Source organism: Hyla sarda, chromosome 8 (assembly GCF_029499605.1).
Source record: "Hyla sarda isolate aHylSar1 chromosome 8, aHylSar1.hap1, whole genome shotgun sequence".
NCBI classification, from domain to species: domain Eukaryota; kingdom Metazoa; phylum Chordata; class Amphibia; order Anura; family Hylidae; genus Hyla; species Hyla sarda.
This window is the reverse complement of record NC_079196.1, coordinates 45,905,234-45,929,340: the sequence shown is the minus strand read 5'-3', so window position 1 is coordinate 45,929,340 and position 24,107 is coordinate 45,905,234. Positions and strand designations below refer to the sequence as shown.

Below are 24,107 nucleotides of genomic sequence, written 5' to 3'. Positions count from 1 at the left end.
AGGACTAAATTAGGGATTGCATAGGGGTGGACATAGGGGTATACTATGCCAGTGATTCCATAACAGGGTGCCTCCAGCTGTTGCAAAACTCGCAGCATGCCTGGACAGTCAGTGGCTGTCCGGCAATACTGGGAGTTGTTGTTTTGCAACAGCTGGAGGCTCCGTTTTGGAAACACTGCCGTACCTGATGTTTTTCATTTTAATTGGGGGGGGGGGGGGGATTGTGTAGGGATGTATATGTAGTGTTTTACTTTTTATTTTGAGTAGTGTAGTGTTTTTAGGATACAATCACACGGTCAGGTTCACAGTGAGCTTCCCGCTGGCCTCCAGCGGAAAATTTTCTGCATCTCAAACTTGCAGCGTGAAACTCACTGTAAACCCGCCCGACCAATCACAGTGATCGCTGACCAGGACCATCCACAGATGGTCCTGGGGGGGGCTTGCAGAAGTTGTTCCCCGCTGGTAACAGCGGGACTTCTGCCAGTTAACCTGTGCAATGCCGCGCATCGCCGGGTTAACTGCATGACTTTTATAAACGTTGTGATGCGTGAATTACCAGCACACCATGACGTTTATATGAGTCATAATGCGGGAAGGGGTTAAATTTGCTGTTGGGAAAAGGCGCCCTTCCATTAAGAGAGACCTGGAGCAGTTTGCAAAGGAAGAGTGGTCCACCATTCCGGCTGAGAGGTGTAAGAAGCTTATCGATGGTTATAGGAAGCAACTGATTTCAGTTATTTTTTCCAAAGGGTGTGCAACCAAATATTAAGTTAAGGGTGCCACTAATTTTGTCCAGCCCATTTTTGGAGTTTGGTGTGACATTATGTCTAATTTTCTTTTTTTCCTCAATTTTTTGGTTTAATTGCAATACACACAAAGGGGACAATTAATCATTGTATAAAGAGCTTTTTTTGTCTATTTTTTTATGCAAAAATTTGCGCAAGAGTTTTTAGCATCTTTTTTTGCGCAAAATCTGATAGAATTCTTGAAAGCCATGTACAGTGGTCCCTCAACATATGATATTAATTGGTTCCAGGAGAACCATCATATGTTGAAACCATCATATGTCGAGTACATATGTCTATGTAAAAATGGTAATTGGTTCTGGGGCCTTGGAACCATTGTATGTTGAATACATATCTCTATGGGAAACTGCTAATTGGTTCTGGGATGACCATTGTATGTTGAGTGTGTGGGGAGTGTTTAACAAACCAGGGTGCCTCCAGCTGTTGCACAACTACAACTCCCAGCATGCATGTTCAGCCATTGACTGTCTGGGCATGCTGGGAGTTATAGTTTTGCAACAGCTGGAGGCACACTGATAGGGAAACATTGATGTATGGGGTGTATAGTGTGTATATGTATTGTATGTGATGTGTGACATCGCATACAGTACTGTACAGTTCTTTAAATACCTTCAGGGGGGACAGAATGTCCTCCATTATGATCCTGCCGACTACAGCTCTATAGGAAAGGAAGGGGAGGGCAGCCAGCAGCTCATTGGATGCCTGCAGCAAGATGCTGCAGGCTAATGGCTATAGCTGCACTGGGGGGGCGGGGCTTACACAGAGCTCACAGTGGAAGCCTGCGTGAGTTAGCAGGACAGCATGTGAGTAACAGGAGGCAGAACGGGGCACATTATACAACTATCTGTCAGTTGCTGAAGTTGTCAGCGCTGTCAGATAGCTGTTTGTACGATGGCCCCGACACACAGCAGCATCATATGTCGAGGCTGCCTTCAACATACGATGGGCTCTGAGAGGCCATCATATGTTGAAATGATCATATGTCGGGGCCATCATAAGTCGGGGGGTCACTGTATACGGTTAAGTTTATCATAGAGCACTATTCCCTTTTCTTTGCAGAATCTAATTTATTAACTGCATTTTTTTTAAAGGCAAAAAAATGCACAAAAGCTCTTTTCTTGCGAAAATATACACCACCTCAGAGGACACATACCAAAGTGTCAGAAAGCATCTAAGAAAGTGAAATTATTTTGGCACGTGTGGCTACACTGCGCTCCCGGCGGGGAATACTGTATACACTGTCATGATTCATAATCCCCGCTGCCGGGAGACGGGAGCTCTGATTGGTAAAAAGCTATTTACTAATCAAAGTATACAAAATGCGGATCGCAGTGGGTCTATGAAGAATGACCTGCTGCGATCTGCACCTCAGCCCCTGGACTATAACTCCCATCATGTCCATGATAGGAGTAGCTGTAGTACCACAGCACTGAGGGATGGCACTTGCACATCCCCCCGGCTGCGGGACTTTTAGGACCCGCAGCCAGGGGATGTGCAAGTGCCATCCCTCAGTGCTGTGCTACTACAGCTACCCCTATCATGGACATGCTGCGATCCGCATATATTAAGTTAAGCCGGCGGCACGTGCGGCTACACTGCGCTCCCCGCCAGCTCCAGGCTCCTGTATACAGCTCTTATAATTCATAATTCCCGCCGGCGGGAGACGGGAGCTCTGATTGGTGAATAGCTATTAAAAAATAAAAAATGGTGCTCCAGGGCCTAGGCGGTAACAGGCTGGTGTTATTTAGGCTGGGGAGGGCCAGTAAAAATGGTCCTCGCCCACCCTGATAACGTCAGGCTGTTGCTGCTTGGTTGGTATCTGGCTGATAATGAAAATAGGGGGAACCCTATGCGTTTAAAAAAAAAAAAATGTGTGATTCCCCCATTTTTCCTCGAGAGGTAAAGGGGGAACTTCAGGGGAAAACTTTTTTTTATTATCAACTGGTGCCAGAAAGTTTAACATATTTGTAAATTACTTCTATTTTAAAAATCTTAATCCTTCCAGTACTTATCAGATGCTGTCTACTAAGGGTATGTTCACACTGCGGAATCTCCGTTCGCGGAATTCGGCGAGTGGAGATTCCATCAGGTGGCCTTCGGCAGTAGGACCGTGGTGCACTACGCTGTCACCATTGACAGCTATGCAGTACTCGCTGAATTCCGCGCAAAGAATGAACATGTTCTTTCTTTGCACAGTAGCTCTTTCCAGTCTGACCACAGTTCCTCTCTGTAGACACCTTTGTCATGTTAGGAACTGTCCAGAGCAGGATAGATATGCTATGAGGATTTTCTCCTACTCTGGACAGTTTCTGAAATGGACATATGTGTCAGCAGAGAGCACTGTGGTCAGACTGGAAAGAAATAAAAAAAAGAAACAAACTTCCTCTGAAGCATACAGCAGCTGATAAGTAAAGGAAGGATTAAGATTTTTAAACAGAAGTATTTACAGTAGTTTAACTTTTTTGAGCCAGTTGATAAAAAAAAAAGGTTTTTCACTGGAGTACCCCTTTAAACTGTAATGTACAGACCATATGGACTTCTCTAAACTTTATAGCCCCCACCCCAATTTCTCTGTAATCCCACTCCCCCCCCCCCCCCCCCCGCCCCAGCCAGGCAGCAGAGATCTCGAGAGATCTGCTATGAAATGCACAATGTGACTGCAGTTAAGATGCAATCGACTACATGTCTCCTTACAGCCTGGGCTATGGAGTGTATACATTGTGCTGAGCATCACTCTATCTGTGTCTCCTTACAGCCTTGGTGTGGAGTGTATACATTGTGTTAGGTATCCCTCTATCTATGACTGACTAGACTTCTCCCCTGTGGTTGCTTCCCATGTTTTGACTTTCACCTGAAGGGGTACAAGGTTTGATGGAAGCCTGGCTGCGTGGTAAGGACACCAGACACTCTCAGGTCTTGACTGTACTGCTCCTCAGCTTAGACTCATCTTGTATTTAAGGGAGCAATTTGGAGGACTCCCGTAGGTCACCCTCAAGTCACCTGGCCACTGACACTTTCCCTGGTTACATGACTTAACAACAGGACTTAAAGACATATTCACTTAAATACATTAACCCTTTATATGAACCATGGTGTGACGAGAGTCCTGAGGAGTGTGGGGCCAGGGGACTGGCACTGAGGACACCTGAAAGGACCAAACAGTGTACAGAAGGGCCACTTCTGTACTGGGCCACCACAACCCCCCCCCCCCCCCCCCTTCTTTAATGAAGCCGTCCTTGGCGTAAAGTCCGTGAAGATTGGTGAGGGACTAGGCCACTGGCCCAAAACAAAAGTAAACAGTTCCTGGGGCGTTTTTAGTGAATGTCCTGCACAGGGCTGGTGAATTGAAGAAAAGAGTTCATGTGGCATTTTGAACAATGTCCATACATACTCAAACAATAGGGTGCTTGAACTAGAGTGAAATCAACAACAATTTTACATGAGGTACTTCTTACTGTTCAACTGCTTGGTTATAGTTAGTATAGATCGGGCTGCCTGAGGCTCTCTACCCTGATGCCTGTGCTAACGGGGCCCATCGGCATGTACGCTACTTCTCCCCCGTAGCATTTGATAAGCAGGGATATTGACATCGTACAATACATGACAACACTACATATGTACACTAGAGATGAGTGAATTAAATTTTTTTTTCGATCTGAATACATTTTCAGCAAATTTTTATTTGTAATTTATTTTAATTATGTGTTTAAATATAGTGTGTGTTTCACTTTTTTTTCTCTATTTTTCTACATTTTTTAGGTAGTAGTATGGGAGTAGTAGTACCTGTGCTAATAGACAGATCGCCCTGGGTATCACTCCTGACACCTGCTGCGATTGTCCTGTATAATGTATAGATGCGGGCGGCTTTCTCGCATCTAGATAGGACGATTGCATCGGGTGTCAGTAGTGACACCTGCTGTGATCTGTCCTTAACTGCAGGTACTACTGCTCCCAACATGGAGCACACTCTGCTCCATGCTGGGAGCTGTAGTACCTGCATTAATAGACAGATCGCAACGTGTGTTACTTCTGACACCTGCTGCAATCGTCCTGTACAAGTTATAGATGCAGCCGGCCGGACGCTCTTCTCTGGTCCCAGTATGTAGAATGCACAATTCAGACTGGGGGGTACTGGGGGTACTTTTCCCATAAGGCGCACACCCGTATCCTGTAAGTGACGCCAAAAGTTGTGGTGAGGGTGCGATGGAAGGGAAGATGCTATTACCCTAGGGGCAGATGGCATTAACACGTTGTGTTTGTGATGCCAGGGCGATTATTCGTCCTATGTTCGCAAAATTTGCATATTCGCTATGTTCGTTCACTTTTTTTTCCATGCAAAAAATTTGCATGGAAAATTTGCATGTGAAAAACAAACAAAAACCGAATATAATCGTCATTATCAATATATAGCACTATATTCTAAATATTTGTGAAATCGCGAAGTGCCTATATTCGCGATAAAAATTTGCATTATGAATATTCGTGTTCAACACTAGTGGTTATCCTCTACACCACCCGAGGTATGGCCGCTGGTTCCTGGGCCAGACGAGGGGCAAACACTCACTCCGATGCAAGGTTACGGAACAACAGCACTTTACTGAGGCAGACAGATGTTATAGTCATTACAGCTCAGTTAGGCCCTAGGAGATGACCAGGAGATGACTTTAGGAGACTTGCGGGCTCCCTGGGACTTTAGCAGCATTGATAGACTTTACTATGACTGAGTAGACTTCTCCCCTGTGGTTGCTTCCCAGGTTTTGACTTTCACTTGAAGGCAGGGGTCAAGTCCTGGGAAAAAAAGTGTGGGAACTCTCCCAAGATTTCCATTATAGACATCTTATACCCTATCCACTGCTGGGGACCACCACGTTCTCCCTGAGGCACTCAGCGCTCGTTTAGAGCGTTGGGTGTAGTTGGGCATGGCCATCACGCCCCCTCCCATAGACTTGCATTGAGGGGGCATTACTGTGATGTCATGAGCCTCTGCCCCACATCACCAGTCATCTGGCATGGAGCGAAGCTTGTTCCGTGCACTGGATGTCTGGGGTGCCGCAGCAGAGATTGCAGGGGTCCCCAGCAGCAGGACCCCCGCGATCAGACATCTTATACCCTATACTTTGGATAGGTGATGCGATGTCTAGGGGCGAAGTACCTCTATAAGGGTTGGTCCTGCAGGACACCTGCTAATGGGAACTGCGTTCCTGCTGTGGAAAAAGTGCAGGAACTCCGTTCTCATGAGTTCCTGCAGGACTTGAGCCCTGCCTGAAGGGGTACACAGTTGGTGGAAGCATGGATGCGTGGTTAGGCCTTGATCTCCGTTAGGATAATAGACACTCTCAGGTCCGGTGGGAAAAGCGCATATTCACTCCGGTCGGCTCATTGAAATACATTACATACGGGGAGCATATGGCTGAGATACGGCAGTGCTCAGTTTTAGCTCCCCCCAGCCATATGTGCAGTCCCGTATTGCATAAAATGATGTGAACCCTGCCTTAGTGCCCCCTTCAGTCGGATCCATCGGCGTCCTGCCGAAAACAGGAGCAGTGGACTCCATTGTTTTCTATAGTTGAACTGAGTCGCCTAGTGATGCCGTTAGGGATGTATGCATGACTGATAAGACTAACAGGGGGGCAGGAACACAGTATAAACTTAACCCTGGGGAAGAGTCGCACGTATCGCATCTGCAGCATATTTCATCCTGCAGGAAAAACGCTACAGATCTGCTGCGAATTGGCATACACAAAGTTATAATTTTCATAAAGTTTGTAAAAAAACTAAACTTATATAAATTGGATATCCTTATCGTATGGACCTACAGAATAAAGATCTTCATTTTGTCAAAAAAATGCACTGCGTAAAAATAAAAGAAAATGAAATACAATTTTTTTTGTGTTTTTTGTTTTTTTTCAATGTTGCCTCAAACATATATATATATATATATATGTGTGTGTGTATATATATCCTTACAAATTAAATTGGTGGAGCCAAAAACAAACCCTCATATGTCCGAAAGCATTAGGCTATGTTCACACGATGGATTTTCTATGTGAAATTCCGCACAGACATTCTGCAGCAGCAGAGTCCCATTGAAATCAATTCTGCTGCACTGTTCACATAACAGAATCTCCCTTCTAGATATTTCTGTCATGGAAATTTAGATTCTTGTATCTGCAGAAACAATACACATGTGACAGCGCATCTCCAAGTGGTCCTAGTGCTGTCATCTTCTGCCTGCGCTCTGTTCTCGGTGGAATGTCCGCACAGAAATTCCATCATGTGAATATAGCCAAATGGCTATTATAAGGCAAGGAGGGAAAAAGTGCAAATAACAAAAAATCCCTGTGTTCTTAAAGCGGTACTCCGCCCCTAGACATCTTATCCCCTATCCAAAGGATGGGGGATAAGATGTCAAATCACCGGGGTCCCGCTGCTGTGGACCCCTGGGATCGCCGCTGCGGCACCGCACTATCATTACTGCACAGAGCGAGCTTGCTCTGTGCATAATGACGGTCAATACAGGGCCCAGAGCATCGTGAAGTCATGGCTCCGCCCCCTCCCATAGACTTGTATTGAGGGGGCGGGCCGTGACGTAACGATGCTCTGGCCCCTGTATTGCCCGTCATTATGCGCTGAGCGAACTCGCTCTGTGCAGTAATGAGAGCGCGGTGCCGCAGCGGCGATCCCGGGGGTCCCCAGCAGCGGGACCCCGGCGATCTGAAATCTTATCCCCTATCCTTTGGAATGTCGCGGGGGCTGGACACCTGCGATGAGACATGTTATCCGCTATATTTGGGATAGGGCATAACGTATCTAAGGGCTGAGTACCCCTTTAAGATAAGATTAAAGGGGTCCTCGGGAGAAGTTAAGAAAAATAAACATGCCCCAAACTCACCACAATACCTTGTGATTTTGCCAGCTCTTGTGGCCCCTGTTGTCTCCTAAACATTATTTTCCCTTGCTTGCAGCCCAGACTAAAACTCCCAGCAGTGTGGCTCTATGTAATGGCTGCCAACCAATTGCTTTTACTATCTGTGTGCATGCTGTGTTGTCTCTTTCAGACTATCCTTTCCCTCAGTAATAAATCATGCTCTAAATGGCAGCAGTCAGGGATTAGATTTACAGCAGGAAAAGAGCAGTGTTATGTGTTGAGGAGACTGGGCTTCTCTGCCGGCAAGATCCTCACACAGGGATGGGAGGGGGAGGGGAGGTGTGGCTGTGAAGCCAGAGCAGACAGAATCTTTTGGTGTTTGTCTTCCAGGAGGGGGGGGGGGGGGGGGACTATTCTTAGTTAGGGTTTTGCACAGAGACAAGCAGGATCAGATTATGACGTCTTTCTCTCACTCCCTGCATGTAAGTAACAGCTGAAAGATGGAAACTGCTCTATATAGCTAATGAATGCTATAAAGACAAATAAATAGGTTGGTGAGAGGGAAAGGATGGGCTACGGGTTAAGTTCCCTGAAGTACCCCTTAAAATATCTAGGTGTATTTTAAATATCTTTTTCTTATTAGCAGGAACATTTGTTACTGCCTTCTCACTCTGGACTCACATTCTCAGCAGAGTAACCCTTCCATCCTTTGCAGCCTCAGCATTACCGGAGATCTGGCCCAACTGGAAGGAGCTGCTATGAAACAGTAAGTTCCTATTTAATATTCATGTAGAGGCTACTCAAGCATGGCTTGTTGCAGTGATAAAGGGGGTGTTATCATTGTTGCACCATGTGAGTAGCTTTAATAGCTAGATAGTTCTAAAATTAGTCTCTACTTGCCCATGTGCATCTCTGTATGGAGGGGGAGCTCTCTGGTGGGCAGTGGTGGTGTATGTCCGCTTGTCTACCAGTGCAGTGAGGAAACCAGCTCTTGCTAAGATGTCACTAAGGACAGGCTAAGCAGCAGTTCCAGACAGGAAGACTGCTTTCCTGTCACTTTGTACCCCCCCCCCCCTGTCCTTCAACAGAGGCCCTGTCCCCTTTCCCCTCACAGGGTGTCATTCACCTTCTGCACCATTCTTCCCTACCCCCACAGATGCTACACCCATCGAGAAGTTCTCGCAATTCTCTGTATCCTTGAACCCAGCAGACTCTGTTATGTTTTGTCTTCCTGATCCCCAAAGCTTACCGCAGCAGTACAAAACATATTTATTGTCATTGGAAAGGCATGACTGTTCATAAAAATAGGCCCACAGTAGCTGTTATCCCTTAGCCACTGCAACATAGCCTATTGACTACAGCTGCCATTAACCCCTGGCCGCTCATTGTGAATCCAAACCATTCTGGGCTGTGGATGAGTGGAAGACTGTTGTTCACGCCACATTCTACCCCCCTATACTCTGCCCCTAAATTACTGTTACCCTACTGATTTCTCCCCCTCCTCCAACAGAGCCTTTTGCACTTCTTACTTTCCATCACTATCCATGTCCCCATCTCCGTTTCAAGACTGCCTATCACCTTCTGAGCCCCTGCGCTAGATAGCCACAGAGCCATTGCCATCTTTTGACCTTTCCCAACAGAGCCCTTGCCTCCTTTTGTGTTTCATGTCATGGTTCCCCCCCTAGGTCTCAGACATGGAGCACATTAGGTGACAAGGGTTCTGTTGTGGGAAGTCAGAAGGTGTCAGGGGCTCTGTGAGTGGAGGGACGGGCTGCGAGTCTCAGCCCGTCACTCTCCTTCTTGTGTCTCTGCTTCCTTGTGTCCCCGCAGTTCTGGCACGCATGCGCCGGAGCTCTGTTTCTTAAAGGACCAGTACCAATTAATTAAAGTGTCTTCACCTGTCCCTTGCCCATAAGTATCTGTTCCTGTTCCCTGTGCTGGATCTTTGGTTGTCTAGCCTTAGTGAAGTCCTGTTTCCCAGAGTCTGTGTATCTGTTCCTAGTTCCGGTCTCCTTGAATCTGTCTGCCTTCCTTGCAGCAATCTGCAATACACTTGAAGAACCCGCGCGAGCCTCCTCTGCCGAGATGGCTCTGCTGAACCTCTGCCAAGGAAACTCCTCAGTTGGCGACTTTTGCGGTTCAGTTTCGAACTCTTGCCTCTGAACTTTCCTGGAACGATGAGGCCATGTGTGCCACCTTTAAAAAAGGCCTTTCCTCTAGAATTAAGGATGTTCTTGCTGCACGAGATTCTCCGGCTAACCTGAGTGAACTTATCATTTAGCCACTAGAACTGATGTGCGTTTTACCGAGAGGCAAAAAGAACTTCCCTTGGAAAAAGATCCTATCCGAACATTACCTCGTTTGGTGTCCCAACATCCTTCTCTGCTACCAACTTTGCCTCTTCCTGAAGAGGCTATGGATGTGGACCGTTTTCGTTTCACACCAAAGGAAAAACCCTGTCGACGCAATGAGAATTTGTGCCTGTATAAAGCCAGTCTGAAGCACTTTCTCAAAGACTGTTCTGTATGCCCTCCGTGTTCGGGAGAACGCTCTCATCTCAGTCAAGTTGGAGTAGTGTCCCTTGGTGTGAATTCTTCCTCTCCTCGCTTGTCCATTCCGGTTAAAGTCTTCATCTCTGCCAGGACCTCTTTCATTGCTTCTGCTCTTTTGTGATTCCTAACAATTCTTATTTTTATATCTAATATATAGAAAACTCAATGTGTGTATGTTCCAGCATCATTCTAAATGACTGGAGATATTTTGATAAAACTTGGTACACATATTACTTTTATGTCAAATAAAAGTGATAGTTAAATTAACCCTAACCTCTACCCCCTTACGTGAAGGATGGGGTTTTCATCTTAAGTCCCATGCAAATTTATATATGACTTCCAGTATCTTACTCCAAGCTCTGCATCGCCTGGTGAGTCAGTCCGACCACACGCCTCCTTCATGCCACACCCACCATCGAAGCCACACCCTTTTTATTTTCCACCCTTTTTGTGCATTGGTCCAGCTTGAAAGTCATGTCACTTCCACAAAACCACGCCTCCTATTTTCGGCCTAAAATCTCTACATCACAACTCAGCCCAACCTGAGGAAGGGAGATGAGGCGGGGATATGAGTACAAGTACTTCCTCCTATGTTTCTTTTCCTTCCCAACAATGATTGGGTAGGAAAAACCGGGCAATGCTGGGTACAGTCTCCAGTACTGCGCACAATACTCCAAGTGAGATCTCTACAGTGTGCTGTACAACAGCATAAGCATTTCCCTCTCTACTGCTAATACCTCTTCCTATACACCCAAGCATTCTGCTAGCATTTTCTGCTGCTCTGATATAGTCTGCCAACCTTTAAGTCTTCTGAAATAATGACCCCTAAATCCCTTTCCTCAGATAATGAGGTTAGGAATGTATCAAATATTCTATATACTGCCCTTAAAGGGGTACTCCGGTGCTTACACATCTTATCCCCTATCCAAAGGATAGGGGATAAGATGCCTGATCGCTGGAGTCCCGCAGCTGGGGACACCCGGGATCATGCGTGCGGCACCCTGTTTGTAATCAGTCCCCGGAGCGTGTTCGCTCCGGGTCTGATTACCGGCGACCGCAGGGCCGGCGACGTGTGACGTCACGCCTCCGCCCCCGTGTGACATCACGCTCCGCCCCTCAAAGCAAGCTTACGGGAGGGGGCGTGATAGCTATTATCTTGCTTTAATCTACCTCATTTTACTTTTCTAGTTCTCATGCCCCGATCTTACGAAGCTCTGCTGTCCTTTGATGATCCAGAGGAAGGCAAAAACCACCTACAGTATGAGGCTGATGCCAATTGTTTCAAAAGAGAAAAAAATCCAGAAAAAATCCTCAATGGTGATGATCAATGGTCTAAGCTCCTAAATCCAATAGCTATGACTTATATGTTTTTCCAGAAAAAACATCTAGGCACCCCCTTAAATTTGTTTGAGTCAGACAGCACAACATCATGTGGCGAGAGTTCCATAGTCTCATTGCTTTTACAGTAAAGAATCCTGCCTGTTCTGATGGTGAAACCTTCTTTTGAAACATGATTTTTTTTTCTGTAAGCAGGAACATTTAATGCTGCTTCCTTACACTGGACATAAATTCTCATGAAAGGGAGACCACCACCATCGTGGGCATTGACTTCTACACCATCCAGTTACTGGACATCTGCCTCGGTTGGGAGGAGCTGCTACTGGATAGGAAGTGTAGATGAATAACCCTTTCCTATGCTTCATAGCATAATGGCAGGTCACATGAACTCCATGGTTAACATGCCAGCCCATCCACCCCTAGTCTCAGCAGGATAGTCAGTCGGTCCCTAAGCATGACTCGTTGTATTGATAACTTGGGGTGGGGGGTTTATCAGTGTGGCACCATGTGGAAATAGCTATCAATAGTTAAACCTAAAGAATCCTCTTATTATTGATGTATATTACGAAGTCTCTAAAGAAATGTGTAGGTAGACATAGCCAATCCTATGATCACTGCTCCTGAATTCAAAAATGTTTGAGTAGCATTTCACTGTACTGACACGTATTTCAATAGCTTACAGTTTCTGCCTGGTGTGGATCGAAGAAGAGCCTTAAAGGGGTACTCCGCTGCTCAGCGTTTGGAAAAAACTGTTCTGAACGTTGGAGCTGGCGCTGAGAGCTCATGACGTCATAGCCCCATCCCCTCATGACATCACGCCCCACCCCCTCAATGCAAGTCTATGGGAGGGGGCGTGACAGCCGTCACACCCCCTCCCATAGACTTGCATTGAGGGGGTGAGGGGTGACATCATGACGGGCGGGGCTATGACGTCACAAGCTCCCCGCTCCAGTGTTCGGAACAGTTTGCCCTAAAGGCTGAGCAGTGGAGTACTCCTTTAAACAATGTTTTGCTTTAGGGAGCTGGCCACAATATCCTTAATTTTATAAAGTGTTGTCATTGTAAAGTTCTGTCACTCATGGTTAGTTGCTCCTGCTGTGTTATTTCACTATAGAGAAAGCCACTGCCACTGTACTACCCAGTCTCTCTACAGTGAATATGCTGTGACATACACTTGGCATCCCCCATTGACATATAAAGGTGCAGTGGAGGACTCGGAGGGAGGTGCATGGTCACAGTTCCATGTTTGGTCATGTTAAAGGACGAGGTAGAATGGAGCTACGGCTTCTTATATAGTGATAACAGGGCACAGCAGGAGCAGGTAACTTAGTGATGGAACTTTACAATTGCTGCACTTATATAAAATGGTCAACCCCCTTTAACGTACACTGTTCTAATCACTTAATCAGCATAAGACATACAGCTGGCCGTAATCTTATGGTAAGTACTTTTTTCTAGTAGAATGGCAGTACAAAGCTATTCCATTATCACTAAAAGGCATGACGGTTCATAAGCCCCCCTTATGGACCCAAGCCTTTCTGTGGCAGTGGACTAGTGGTAGACTGCTGTGTTTAGTTAAAGGTGCTTTTCTTTAAAAATTTATTGGAGATGACCAGTGTGTTATTCTAAAGCAAGCCAATTCACTTAAGGTTTTAAGTGTAAATGTCTATAGTTGTTAGCTTACATCAGCAGTACAAAGCTACCATATTTTTCGCCGTATAAGATGCACTTTTTCTTCCCCAAAATGAGGCGAATACATGCCTATCGTGGCGGTCCCTGTGGCCATCAATGGCCGTGACCCGCGGCTAATACAGGACATCACCGTTCGCGGTGATGCCCTGTGTTAACCCTTCAGACGCGGCGATCAAAGCTGACCGCCACGTCTGAAGTGAAAATAACACTAACCCGGCTGTTCAGTCTGGCTGTTCGGGACCGCCGCGGTGAAATCGCGGCATCCCGAACAGCTTACAGGACACCGGGAGGGACCTTACCTGCCTCCTCGGTGTCTGCTCCGTGTCCGGATCCCCTGCATGGCTGGCGCTCTCCTTCGTCGTCATCACGTCGTCGCGCACGCCGTCCCGTCATCCAATAGGAGTGGCTTGCGTAGCGACGTCATGGCAGTGACGGAGAGCGAGGATACCGGGCAGCAGAGACGTTCCGGAGCGACGGGGACACCTTGGGGACGTGGCGACAGCGATGGAGGGTGTCATCCAGGGCAGCGTCGACGAGCGGTGGCGGGGACACGTGAGTACTACCTCCTTTACCAGTGGTCTTCAACCTGCCGTTGGCTGTCCGGGCATACTGGGAGTTGTAGTTTTGCAACATCTGAAGGTCTGCAGGTTTAAGATCACTGTCCTATACTTTACATTGTATTTGGTTCAGAATCTTTATTTTCTAGATTTTTATCCTATAAAATTAGGTGCGTCTTATATGGCGGAGCGTCTTATATGGCGAAAAATACGGTATTTCCTTATCACTTGAAGGCATAACAGTTCATAAGCCCCCTCCCTCCTCCTTATGGATCCAAACCTTTTTTGTGCTGATGGACCAGTGGTAGACTTCTGTTTTTGGTTGAAGGAGGTTATCCTCCAAATGCATTGGAGATGACCAGTGTGTTGGCTTCCTTTAGACTATTTCATTTGGGGTTATTCGGCACTTCACATTTCTATAGTTTGCTTAGAGCAGCAGTTCAAAGCTATTCCATTATCACTTGAAGGCGTAACAGTTCATAAGCCACCCCCCCCCCTCCTCTATGGATCAAAAACATTTTTTGTGCTGATGGACCAGTGGTAGACTACTGTTTTTGTATATGGAGTAACCGGCTTGGTGATACTGTAAGGTAATTGAATGTAATGGATCTTTTTCCAGATTCTCGCTGAGGAGAAGGGGAGAGCTCGGCATTCCTGCACTTACTGTTTTGTGTAGTCGAAAACCATGACGTATTAACTCTTCTAACATGGAGACCTGGCTGGATCCTGATTTGCCTGACTTGCAAACATTTAAAAACTTAATTGAAAGTAGTTTTTTTTCTATGACAAGGCATCTTAGTTTTTCCTATGAAATGTTTTTGAATCCTCTTCTGTAAAATATGTATTTTTACTATTTTGTAAATAAAAGTTTGTCAAATTTCAAGAACTTCTTGCATTTTCTTGCTGGAGTATTTTAAGAGATGGGTGGTAGGCTCCTTTGAATTGAATTGGAAGCTATATATTAGCATGTATGAGAAAGTAGTTAACATGGAATTCTTCTATTTGTTTTAATACGTTTTGAATGGGTTGTCTGATGCCTCTGAGCTGGGATTAACCCAGCAATGGCAGGCTTGAGCAATTGACCACGATAACGCTGATCATTGCAAAGCTATTGCTTTGCAGTGAACAGTGCTGGCAATTAGTGTGTGCAGTATTATAGGTCCCTATGGTAGCTATAACACTGCAAAAAAAAAGTGTGAAAAAAAAGTTAATAAATGTGATTTAACCCTTTCCTTAATAATAGTTCAAATCACCCCCCTTTTCCCATAAAAAATAAGACCATGTAAATAAAAATAAATATAAACATATGCGGTATCGCCGCGTGCGTAAATTTCCGAACTATAAAAATATATCATTAACTAAACCGCATGGTCAATGGCGTACGCGCAAAAAAGTTCCAATCAATACAAAAATGGTACCGCTAAAAACTTCAGATCACGGCGCAAAAAATGAGCCCTCATGCCACCCCATATGCAGAAAAATAAAAAAGTTATAGGGATCAGAAGATGACAATTTTAAACGTATAAATTTTTCTGCATGTAGTTATGATTTTTTACAGGAGTACAACAAAATCAAACCTATATAAGTAGGGGATCATTTTAATCGTATGGATCTAGAGAATAATGATACGGTATAATTTTTACCGAAAAATGTACTGCTTAGAAACGGAAGCCCCCAAAAGATACAAAATGGCGTTTTTTCTTCAATTTCGTCGCACAATGATTTTTTTTCCGTTTCGCCGTAGATGTTTGGGTAAAATGACTGATGTCATTACAAAGTAGAATTGGTGGCGCAAAAAATAAGCCATCATATGGATTTTTAGGTGCAAAATTGAAAGGGTTATGATTTTTAAAATGTAAGGAGGAAAAAACGAAAGTGCAAAAACGGAAAAACCCTTGGTCCTTAACCGTCTTTTTTTAATAACGTGTGCCAGAAAGTTGAAAAGATTTGTAAACTACTTCTATTAAAAAATCTTAATCCTGCCAATACTTTTTAGCAGCCGTGTCCACAGTGCTCTCTGCTGACACCTGATGCCCGTATCAGGAACTGTCCAGAGCAGGAGAAAATCCCCATAGCAATCCTATGCTGTTCTGGACAGTTCCTGACATGGACAGAGGAGTCAGCAGAGAGCACTGTGGACAACACAAAAAAAGAAATTCAAAAAGTAAAGAATTTCCTCTGTAGCATACAGCTGCTAAAAAGTACCAAAAGGATTAAGATTTTTTAATAGAAGTAATTTACAAATCTGTTTAACTTTCTGGCACCAGTTCATTTAAAAAAAAAAAGTTTTCCACCGGAGTACCCCTTTAACGGCCTCATAGACTAACATTATGAGTCCATCCAAATTAAGTGACATGGACCCGGGAGAAAATGTACCAAGCAAGTACTTCTCCATGCCCGTTCTCATAATTAGTCAGGGTCTGAACTAGAGATGAATGAATCGAATCTGACGAATCCGAATTCCTTACGAATTTCATGAAAAATTTGATTCCCAACAAATGCAAATATCGCCGTGATTATATTGCGAAAATCGCTTCATTAAACTCCATTTATTGCGGTCCAGGCTCCAGGGCATTTAAAATGGTAGATCCACATGTGAGCACATGGAAATCTGGGAAGGCAGGAACAAGGGTAGGCAGGATGACCCTGAATCACATGCGGGATGCAGCCTATCAGCAGCCAGTCACCCCTGTGATGTCACAGCCCTATATAATTGGCAGCCATATTCCAGCTAGACATCCTTTCACTGCAGAGAGATAGGACAGCGCTGTGTGTTACACAAACAAGCTTTTTCCAGCAGCGTTTCACCTCCTAGTCACGTCAGCGTTCTGGTGGACAGAGAGCAGTGCATTTTTCACAGAAAATAATTTTTACTGCAGCCATAAACCTCCCAGAGAGGGGCAGAGAGCTGTGTGTTGCCTCATACATTTGAACAAGCTGGCTCAGCTTGAGAAACCTTAGCAGAGGATGGAGAAATATTTTTTTAGCGCAACTCTGTATCTTTGTTCCACAACAAATGGTCTGCTGGTTATACTAGTCTGTAGACTGTATAATACACAGCAGTCCATTCCTAATAGTCTTTGAGAGAGTGCAATTTTGGGTTTAGTACACAGCGACTGTGAGCTGCAGCACTGTTGTGTACTGCTGGTGTTGTGCAAAAATAAGTTTTTTAAGCGCACTATAGCGCATTTTTCGGCCCTCATAAGTGCATACCACATACGTACAGCTAAGTAGAGTACTATTTTGTACCTGTTAATTTGTCAAGGGCCTACATACTGTTAAAGGCCAGGCAAAAGTAAGCACTGGCTGGTGTTTTACTCCAATACAATTTTTAAGCGTACTGCAGCATATTTTTCTGCCCTCACTGATCCACAACAAATGGTCTGCTGGGTATACTAGTCTGTAGATGGTATAATACACAGCAATCCATTCCTAATATTCTGTGAGAGAGTGCAATTTTGGGTTTCGTACACAGCGACTGTGTGCTGCAGCACTGTTGTGTACTGCTGGTGTTGTGCAAAAAAATATGTTTTTTAAGCGTACTGTAGCACATTTCTCTGCCCTCATAAGTGCATACCACATATGTACATCTAAGTAGTGTACTAATTTGTACCTGTTAATCAGTCAAGGGCCTAGAAACTGTGAAAGTCCAGACAAAAGTAATCACCGGCTGGTGTTTTACTCCAATACGATTTTTAAGCATACTGTAGCGTAATTTTCTGCCCACATAATTGCATACCACATACCTACATCTAAGAAGTGTACTATTTTGTACCTGTCAATTTGTCAAGGGCCTTGATACTGTGAAAGTCCAGGCAAAAGTAATCACCGGCTGGTGTCTTACTCCACTACTTCTTTAAGTGTACTGTAGCGCATTTTTCTGCCCTCATAAGTGCATACCTCATACCTACATCTAAGTAGTGTACTATTTTGTACCTGTTAATCTGTGAAGAGCTTAGATACTGTGAAAGAACAACCAAAAGTACTCACCTGCTGCTGTTCTAGACAAATACTGTTTTAAGCGTAGGGAGGCGTATTGTACTCCCCTCATATACGCACTAAGTATGTCAGGCAGAGAAGTGCCAGGATGTGCACAATGGAGTGGCAGAGGCCTAAATTCATCAGGCACAGGCAGAGGTTGCAACAGACTAGGGGCGAGTGGCAGCAGGAGTCGCAGCGAGAGGCCTGATCTCCCGGTATCAACTAACGGTTGTGTCTCAACCAGCAACCCATCTGCCATCATTGATTGGTTAACACCGTCATCCACTTCATCACAAGTGACATCTGATACCCCCAGTCAACAGTCAGTGGGTTCCTCAGAAACAACCCTCAGTTGACATGGCCTGGGAGCAGTCCCTGTCCTCCCATTGCCTCTGTTCTATGCTGTTCCCTCCCCTAAAGAAGTATCTTATGCTCTAATAGAGGATGGTCAGCAGCTACTGCCCAGCCAAGAAGTGGAGGAGACATCCGCCACTTCCTCCGCTAGGTGGGCAAGTAATGATGAGGAGAGTGACGTGGGAGGTGGTGTTGCCAGCATTCAGGGTCCCGAAGCAGACACTGTTGAGGAACCTGAGGAGGACATCAGTGACATGCAGACACTTGTTGATGATGATGAAGTCGATCACAATTGGGAGCCGGGAGCAAAAGGGGCTTCATCATCATAAGGAGAAGAGGGTTGCAGGTTGCCCGTGAGGCTGCAGCTTAGCCAGCAAGGTGATAGCATGGTTGGCAGTCAGCATAGTGGCAGAAGTGGAAATTCAGGAGCCAAACGTGCCTGGGGTAGGCCACCTGCTTCGTGGAAGCCTACCTTCCCGGGAGGTAGTGTTACAGGGGTTCCTGGAGACAGCGGCAGTAGCAGTCAATTGGTTGGGACTGTTGGTGGGAAAATCAGCTACTCGGCAGTGTGGCAGTTTTTCATCAAACATCCGGAGGAGGTTAACATAGCCACATGCAAGATGTGTCGGCAAAGGTGAAGCTTGGTCAGGGTCCCAATGTTGACATCACCGCCCTACGTCAACATATGCTGTGCCACTATAAAGTGGCCTGGAAGAACCGTGGCTCGGATGTAGTGGTCCATCCTGCTGTATCACCCAGTGGCATGCCGATCCCTCTTTCAGCCAGCCAAGGCTACACCTCCTCAGCCGAAGGTAGCTGTGTGTCATACCCTCCTTCGGCCGCTCCAGATGCTCCTTCTCCTCCTACTTTTAGTCAGTCATTCCTCCAGCAATCCATCAGCGAAGCCATGTCCAAGAGACAACAGTATGCGCCCACTCATCCAACGGTGCAGAAGCTGAATGTGCTCCTGTCCAAGTTGCTGGTGCTGCAGTCCCTCCCTTTTCAAGTGGTGGACTCTGCACCTTTCAGAGAACTGATGGCTTGTGCCGAGCCAAAGTGGAGAGTGCTAAGCCATCATTGCGGAGAAGGCAGTACCAGACCTGCACAATTTTGTGGAAGAGAAGGTGGGCCAGTCCTTGAGCCTGTCAGTGTGTACCAAAGTGCACGGCAGCGCTGACGTGTGGAGCTGTAACTATGGTCAGGGACAATACATGCACTTTACGGCCCACTGGGTGAATGTGGTTCCTGCGCAGTCACAACACCAACTTGGACAGGTCACACCACTTCCGCCGCGAACGGAGTCACACCGGGGAGGAACTGCTAAAAGTCATTCATAAAGAAATCAGAGCATGGCTTACTTCACGAACTGGAAATGAGAACCATGGTGACTGACAACGGTAAGAACATCTTGTCTGCACTGCGATTGGGAAGGCTGAGCCATGCACTTTGCATGGCACACGTGTTCAATCTGGTTTTCAAGTGTTTCCTGAAGTGTTCCCCCCATTTGCAAGACATCCTAACAAGGGGAAGGAAACATTGCATGCACTTCAGCCACTCATACACAGCAAAGCACACCCTTCTTGAGCTGCAGCCTCATAACGGTATCCCAAAACATAGTCTTATTTGTGACGTTGCCACACGTTGGAATTCCACCCTTCCTATGTTGGACCGACTATACGAACAGAGAACACCTGCTGTTTGCTCAGGCCCTTTGAGGAAGCCACATTATTACTCAGTCACCAGGATTATGGGATGAACAACGTCATTCCACTGCTTCATATCCTACAACAAGTGTTGGAAACAATGGCTGGTCAGGGCAATGGAGATGTGGCACCTACATCTCATGGCCACATGAGCCCTTTGGGGGCTGAACTGGAGGAGGAGGGGGAGGGGCACAGTGGAGCACAGTTTATGTTTCACTAGATGGGCAGTTTTTCTAGTCATCTGACAGGAGAAGAGGAGCAGGAGCAGCCAGAGGAGCTAGAGGGTTATGAGGAAGGCGAGACAGAGGACCCAGACACACTGTGGCCGTATGCAGTGGAGATGGAGGCACAGAGTCCCTCCGAGTCACTTACACAAATGGCACAATGTATGCTCACTTGCTTGCGTAGTGACAGCAGAATTATCACCATTCGGCAGCGGGATGACTTCCGGCTCTTCACCTTATTGGACCCTCGCTTCCGCCACAAAATGGGGTCCTTTTTTACACCCACTGAGAGGGAGAACAAACTGACCTACTACAGAGACATCCTAGTCAGTTGGCTGATGCCTATCTGTGCCATCGTCCATCCTCTCGCAGGTCTGACTCGGGGGGGGGGGGGGGACCCTCTGTGCTCACCTTCCACTGCCATGAGGGGTGGGGTGGCAGGAGCAGTACCAGCTCCATCAGCAACAGCCAGAGTCTACAGTTGCTGATGAGTACCTTTCATGACCCGCATAGTGAAACAACTCATCAGCAGCAGGTAGACCTGGAGGAGGACCTGAACCAGCAGGTGGTGGCAGACCTTGACATGCCCATGCCAACACACCTTGAAGATCCGCTAGACGTCATTTGTGGAATCAACTAGCAGAGTTTGCCCTGGAAAAGCTGTCCTGCCCAGGCAGTAGTGTGCCTTCAGAGTGGGTGCTTAGTGCGGCGGGGGCCATAGTCACCCCAAAGAGAACTCATCTGTCCCCGAAAAATGTGGAGGGACTGACCTTTGTGAAGATGAATCAGGCATGGATCAGCCAGGATTTTCACCCACCAATGCCTGATGCATCAGAGTAGATTGACCATGGTGCCACACCAACACTTCACAAATATATATAGTGCCAAACAGATTTAAAGCATTGCTCCCCAGTTACAAACATTCCTCTGCATCAGACCTTTTTTCACGCACCTTCGTCACCGGGTACTGGTGTTGCCACCTACCGCACCACTCTGTCACCGGGTCACTTTCAGGACTGCTGATGCTGCTGCTGCCACCTCCAGGCTGTCTCATTCTGCCACCATATGGCCTCCTCATGCTTCTGCCAACTCCAGGGTGTGCCATTCAGCCGCTATATGGTCTCCTCATCTGCCACCAACTCCATGCTGTGCCATTCAGCCACTATATGTTCTACTCATGCTGCTTCCAACTCCAAGGCTGTGCCATTCAACCACTATATGGTCTTGTCATCTGCCACCAACTCCAGGCTGTGCCATTCAGCCACTATACGGTCTCCTCATCTGCCGCCAACTCCAGGCTGTGCCATTCGGCCACTATATGTTCTACTCATGCTGCTGCCAAGTCCAGGCTGTGCCATTCAGCCACTATATGGTCTCCTCATCTGCCGCCAACTCCAGGCTGTGCCATTCAGCCACTATATGTTCTACTCATGCTGCCACCAAGTCCAGCCTGTTCCATTCAGCCACTATATGGTTTATTGATGCTGCTGGGCCTAGGACATTACCTACAAATTTTTATGGTAGCACTAGCTTTCATAAATCTTCAATTTAAATTCATCTTTTACTCTTAGGGATTGGGAAGCCCTATTGTCTCCTCATGCTGCCATGAGCTCCAGGCTGTGTCATTCATTCACTATATGGTTTACTGATGCTGCTGGGCCTGGGAAAAAATTACCTACACATTTTTATGGTAGCACTAGCTACCATAAATCTTCAATTTACATTTTAAAATTCATCTTTTAATCTTAGGGATTGTGAAGCTCCATGATCTCCTCATGTTGCCGCCAACTCCAGGCTGTGTCATTCAGCCATTATATGGTCTCCTCTTGCTGCCGCCAATTCCGGGCTGTGTCATTCTGCCAGATTATGGTCTCCTCATGCTGCTGCCACCTCTAGGCTCTGTCATTGTGCTGTCATTTGACCCCTTGTTAGTTTGGGTTTTGTGGTCATACAGTGTTAGTAAACCCCGGGACATTAAACTTGGGAATCTAATATAAATCTTACATTTTAATTTAAAAAAATTGATGTAATCTTTTCAAGACTGAGGCCCTATGGTCGTCAACGCCATATTACCTGGGGAATTATCACAAGTATCAAATGAAACAGATTGGTGTGATAACAATGAACCATAACTGATTAAATGAAACATTAGCATTTTCAAAGTCAGGGCATCATTGAGAGTCAGGGGCTGGAGCAGGTGGTGTCACAATTTTAAGATACAAGTATGAGCTTTTTCATTGTAGCCACTACTAGCTTTATGCGCCCACTTATCCAATGGCACAGAAGCTGAATGTGCTCCTGTCCAAGTAAGTGGTACTGCAGTCCCTCCCTTTTCAAGTGGACACTCAGAGTATGGGGGTGCGCTGAGAGGCAGGGGCTGGGACAGGTGGTAGCTTGCCTTGCTGCTGACTGCCAGATCGATGCTCATCAGAATGGGTAATTAAAAAATGTTAATACATTAGAATTAAAGTAAATGAAAATTACATAAAAATTCTGCCATATCTGGAAGCTCTGTGGCAGTGATTCTAATAGTGATGCCTGTAATCTGCATGTCATATTGAATAACAGTATTATTTCACTAACACAGAGTATGGGGGTTAGGACAAAGCAAAGTGTTCTACACCCCTATTGAGGCTCTCTGTAGGCCAGAAATAGCTGTTTTTAATAGTGATTCCACCCGAGCCAAATTTTTTCGGAAAATTTGCTGAATCGGCCAAATCATCTCTAGTCTGAACATTCAGACCTCAACCGATTAAAACTTTTTAATAGGTTTCTATGATATATAAAAAAAATAATTCTAAATCACAGGTAATATTTAAAGGAACATTCCAGGTAAAAATAATACAACCTAATACAGGGCTTGAGGGGGCAGGGCATGACAGAGAGAATCACTATGTTCCCTCTGGACCTACAATAGGCATAACACAGTGTATTAAATTTGCCTGGTTTGTTTCTTTAATATTTGACTTCCCGCATAGGAGTTTATTAAGTTCCGATTTGGAAACTTAAATATAAGTATAATTTTTGTTAAAAGTTTTAGTTGAATTATTGTCAAGTTTAGACTGCATTTATCCCAGTCTGCAAGAAACAGATAAAAACATAAAAAAAACATTTATTTCCTCAAACAAGAATCTACTGCAGAATGATCGTCTTTAGAAAATATTTACTTGCCTGAAGTAGATGTGCCCCGTACATTAAACAGGATTATGTTTGTACAATATGTTCTACCATATTTGCATAGTTCCATAGATAGAAAAGCAAACAGAGTCCTTAGTTGCGATCTAAATTTGTTTACTTTGCTGTAATACAAAAATGTTTAAAAAAAAATGCAACTTTGAAAAAAAGGAAACCTTTTCCATGACATGGCAGCACTTACACGTGATACATATTGAAGAGACAACGTGCAACACCTTCTAGGGTAAGTTCTCAACCTGTGCTATGTCTATGAGTACTAGTATTGTCCTTAGTTTGTACAATTAATATGAAGCAAAGTGTATGATCACAGCCTTGAGGATACTTTGATACATTTTTGAGTAGGAGGTACTGAGGAGGAATGTTGTTTAACACTGCTCTAAGATGCTCCGAATTGTCAGATTCTTATATAAACTTAATACGTGGGCTGCAGCTACAATGTGGCATTGCAAGGTTCCAATCTAAAAGAAAAGTTACATTTTAAAAATGATTTTGTCTAGCAGTGATTCTTACATGTCGTTGCCAGTAGACACAATACCAAGGTTCAGTAAATTCCTTGGATGAAGATTTGTCTACACTAAAAATGAGATGTTTTATGCTAGTCTTATATTTTGGATATTTTTTTTACTCAGAATCTGAAATCACACAATCATATAAACATATAGAGTACCTCTAATCATGCTGCCCACTGAGAGGAAGCCAACGTCATAATGTGATTGGCATTATAATTGGAGGAATCCTTTAAGCATTTAAGCCATCATTGTGTGACCCATTTGGGCCTGCCTTGTGATATCTCTAAACAGCTAAAAAACAAAAGAGCAGTATGGCAGTCTTTTCACT

At 45.3% G+C, this 24,107-nt stretch overlaps 1 protein-coding gene across 5 annotated transcripts in view; it reads left to right on the top strand.

The window, feature by feature from the left end:
* Nucleotides 1–14,659, top strand: part of COBLL1 (cordon-bleu WH2 repeat protein like 1) — a 188,541-nt gene extending 173,882 nt beyond the window's left edge. For 3 of the 5 annotated variants that reach the window (XM_056533254.1, XM_056533253.1, XM_056533257.1), the window contains 2 exons: nt 8,390–8,440; nt 14,433–14,658. In XM_056533254.1, the coding sequence (XP_056389229.1) occupies nt 8,390–8,440; nt 14,433–14,489 (108 nt within the window). In that variant the 3' untranslated portion in view covers nt 14,490–14,658. Of the gene's footprint in view, nt 1–8,389; nt 8,441–14,432 lie in introns of all 5 variants that reach the window. The other 2 variants (XM_056533255.1, XM_056533258.1) reach the window with 2 other exon arrangements.
* The last annotated feature ends 9,448 nt before the right edge of the window (nt 14,660–24,107 follow it).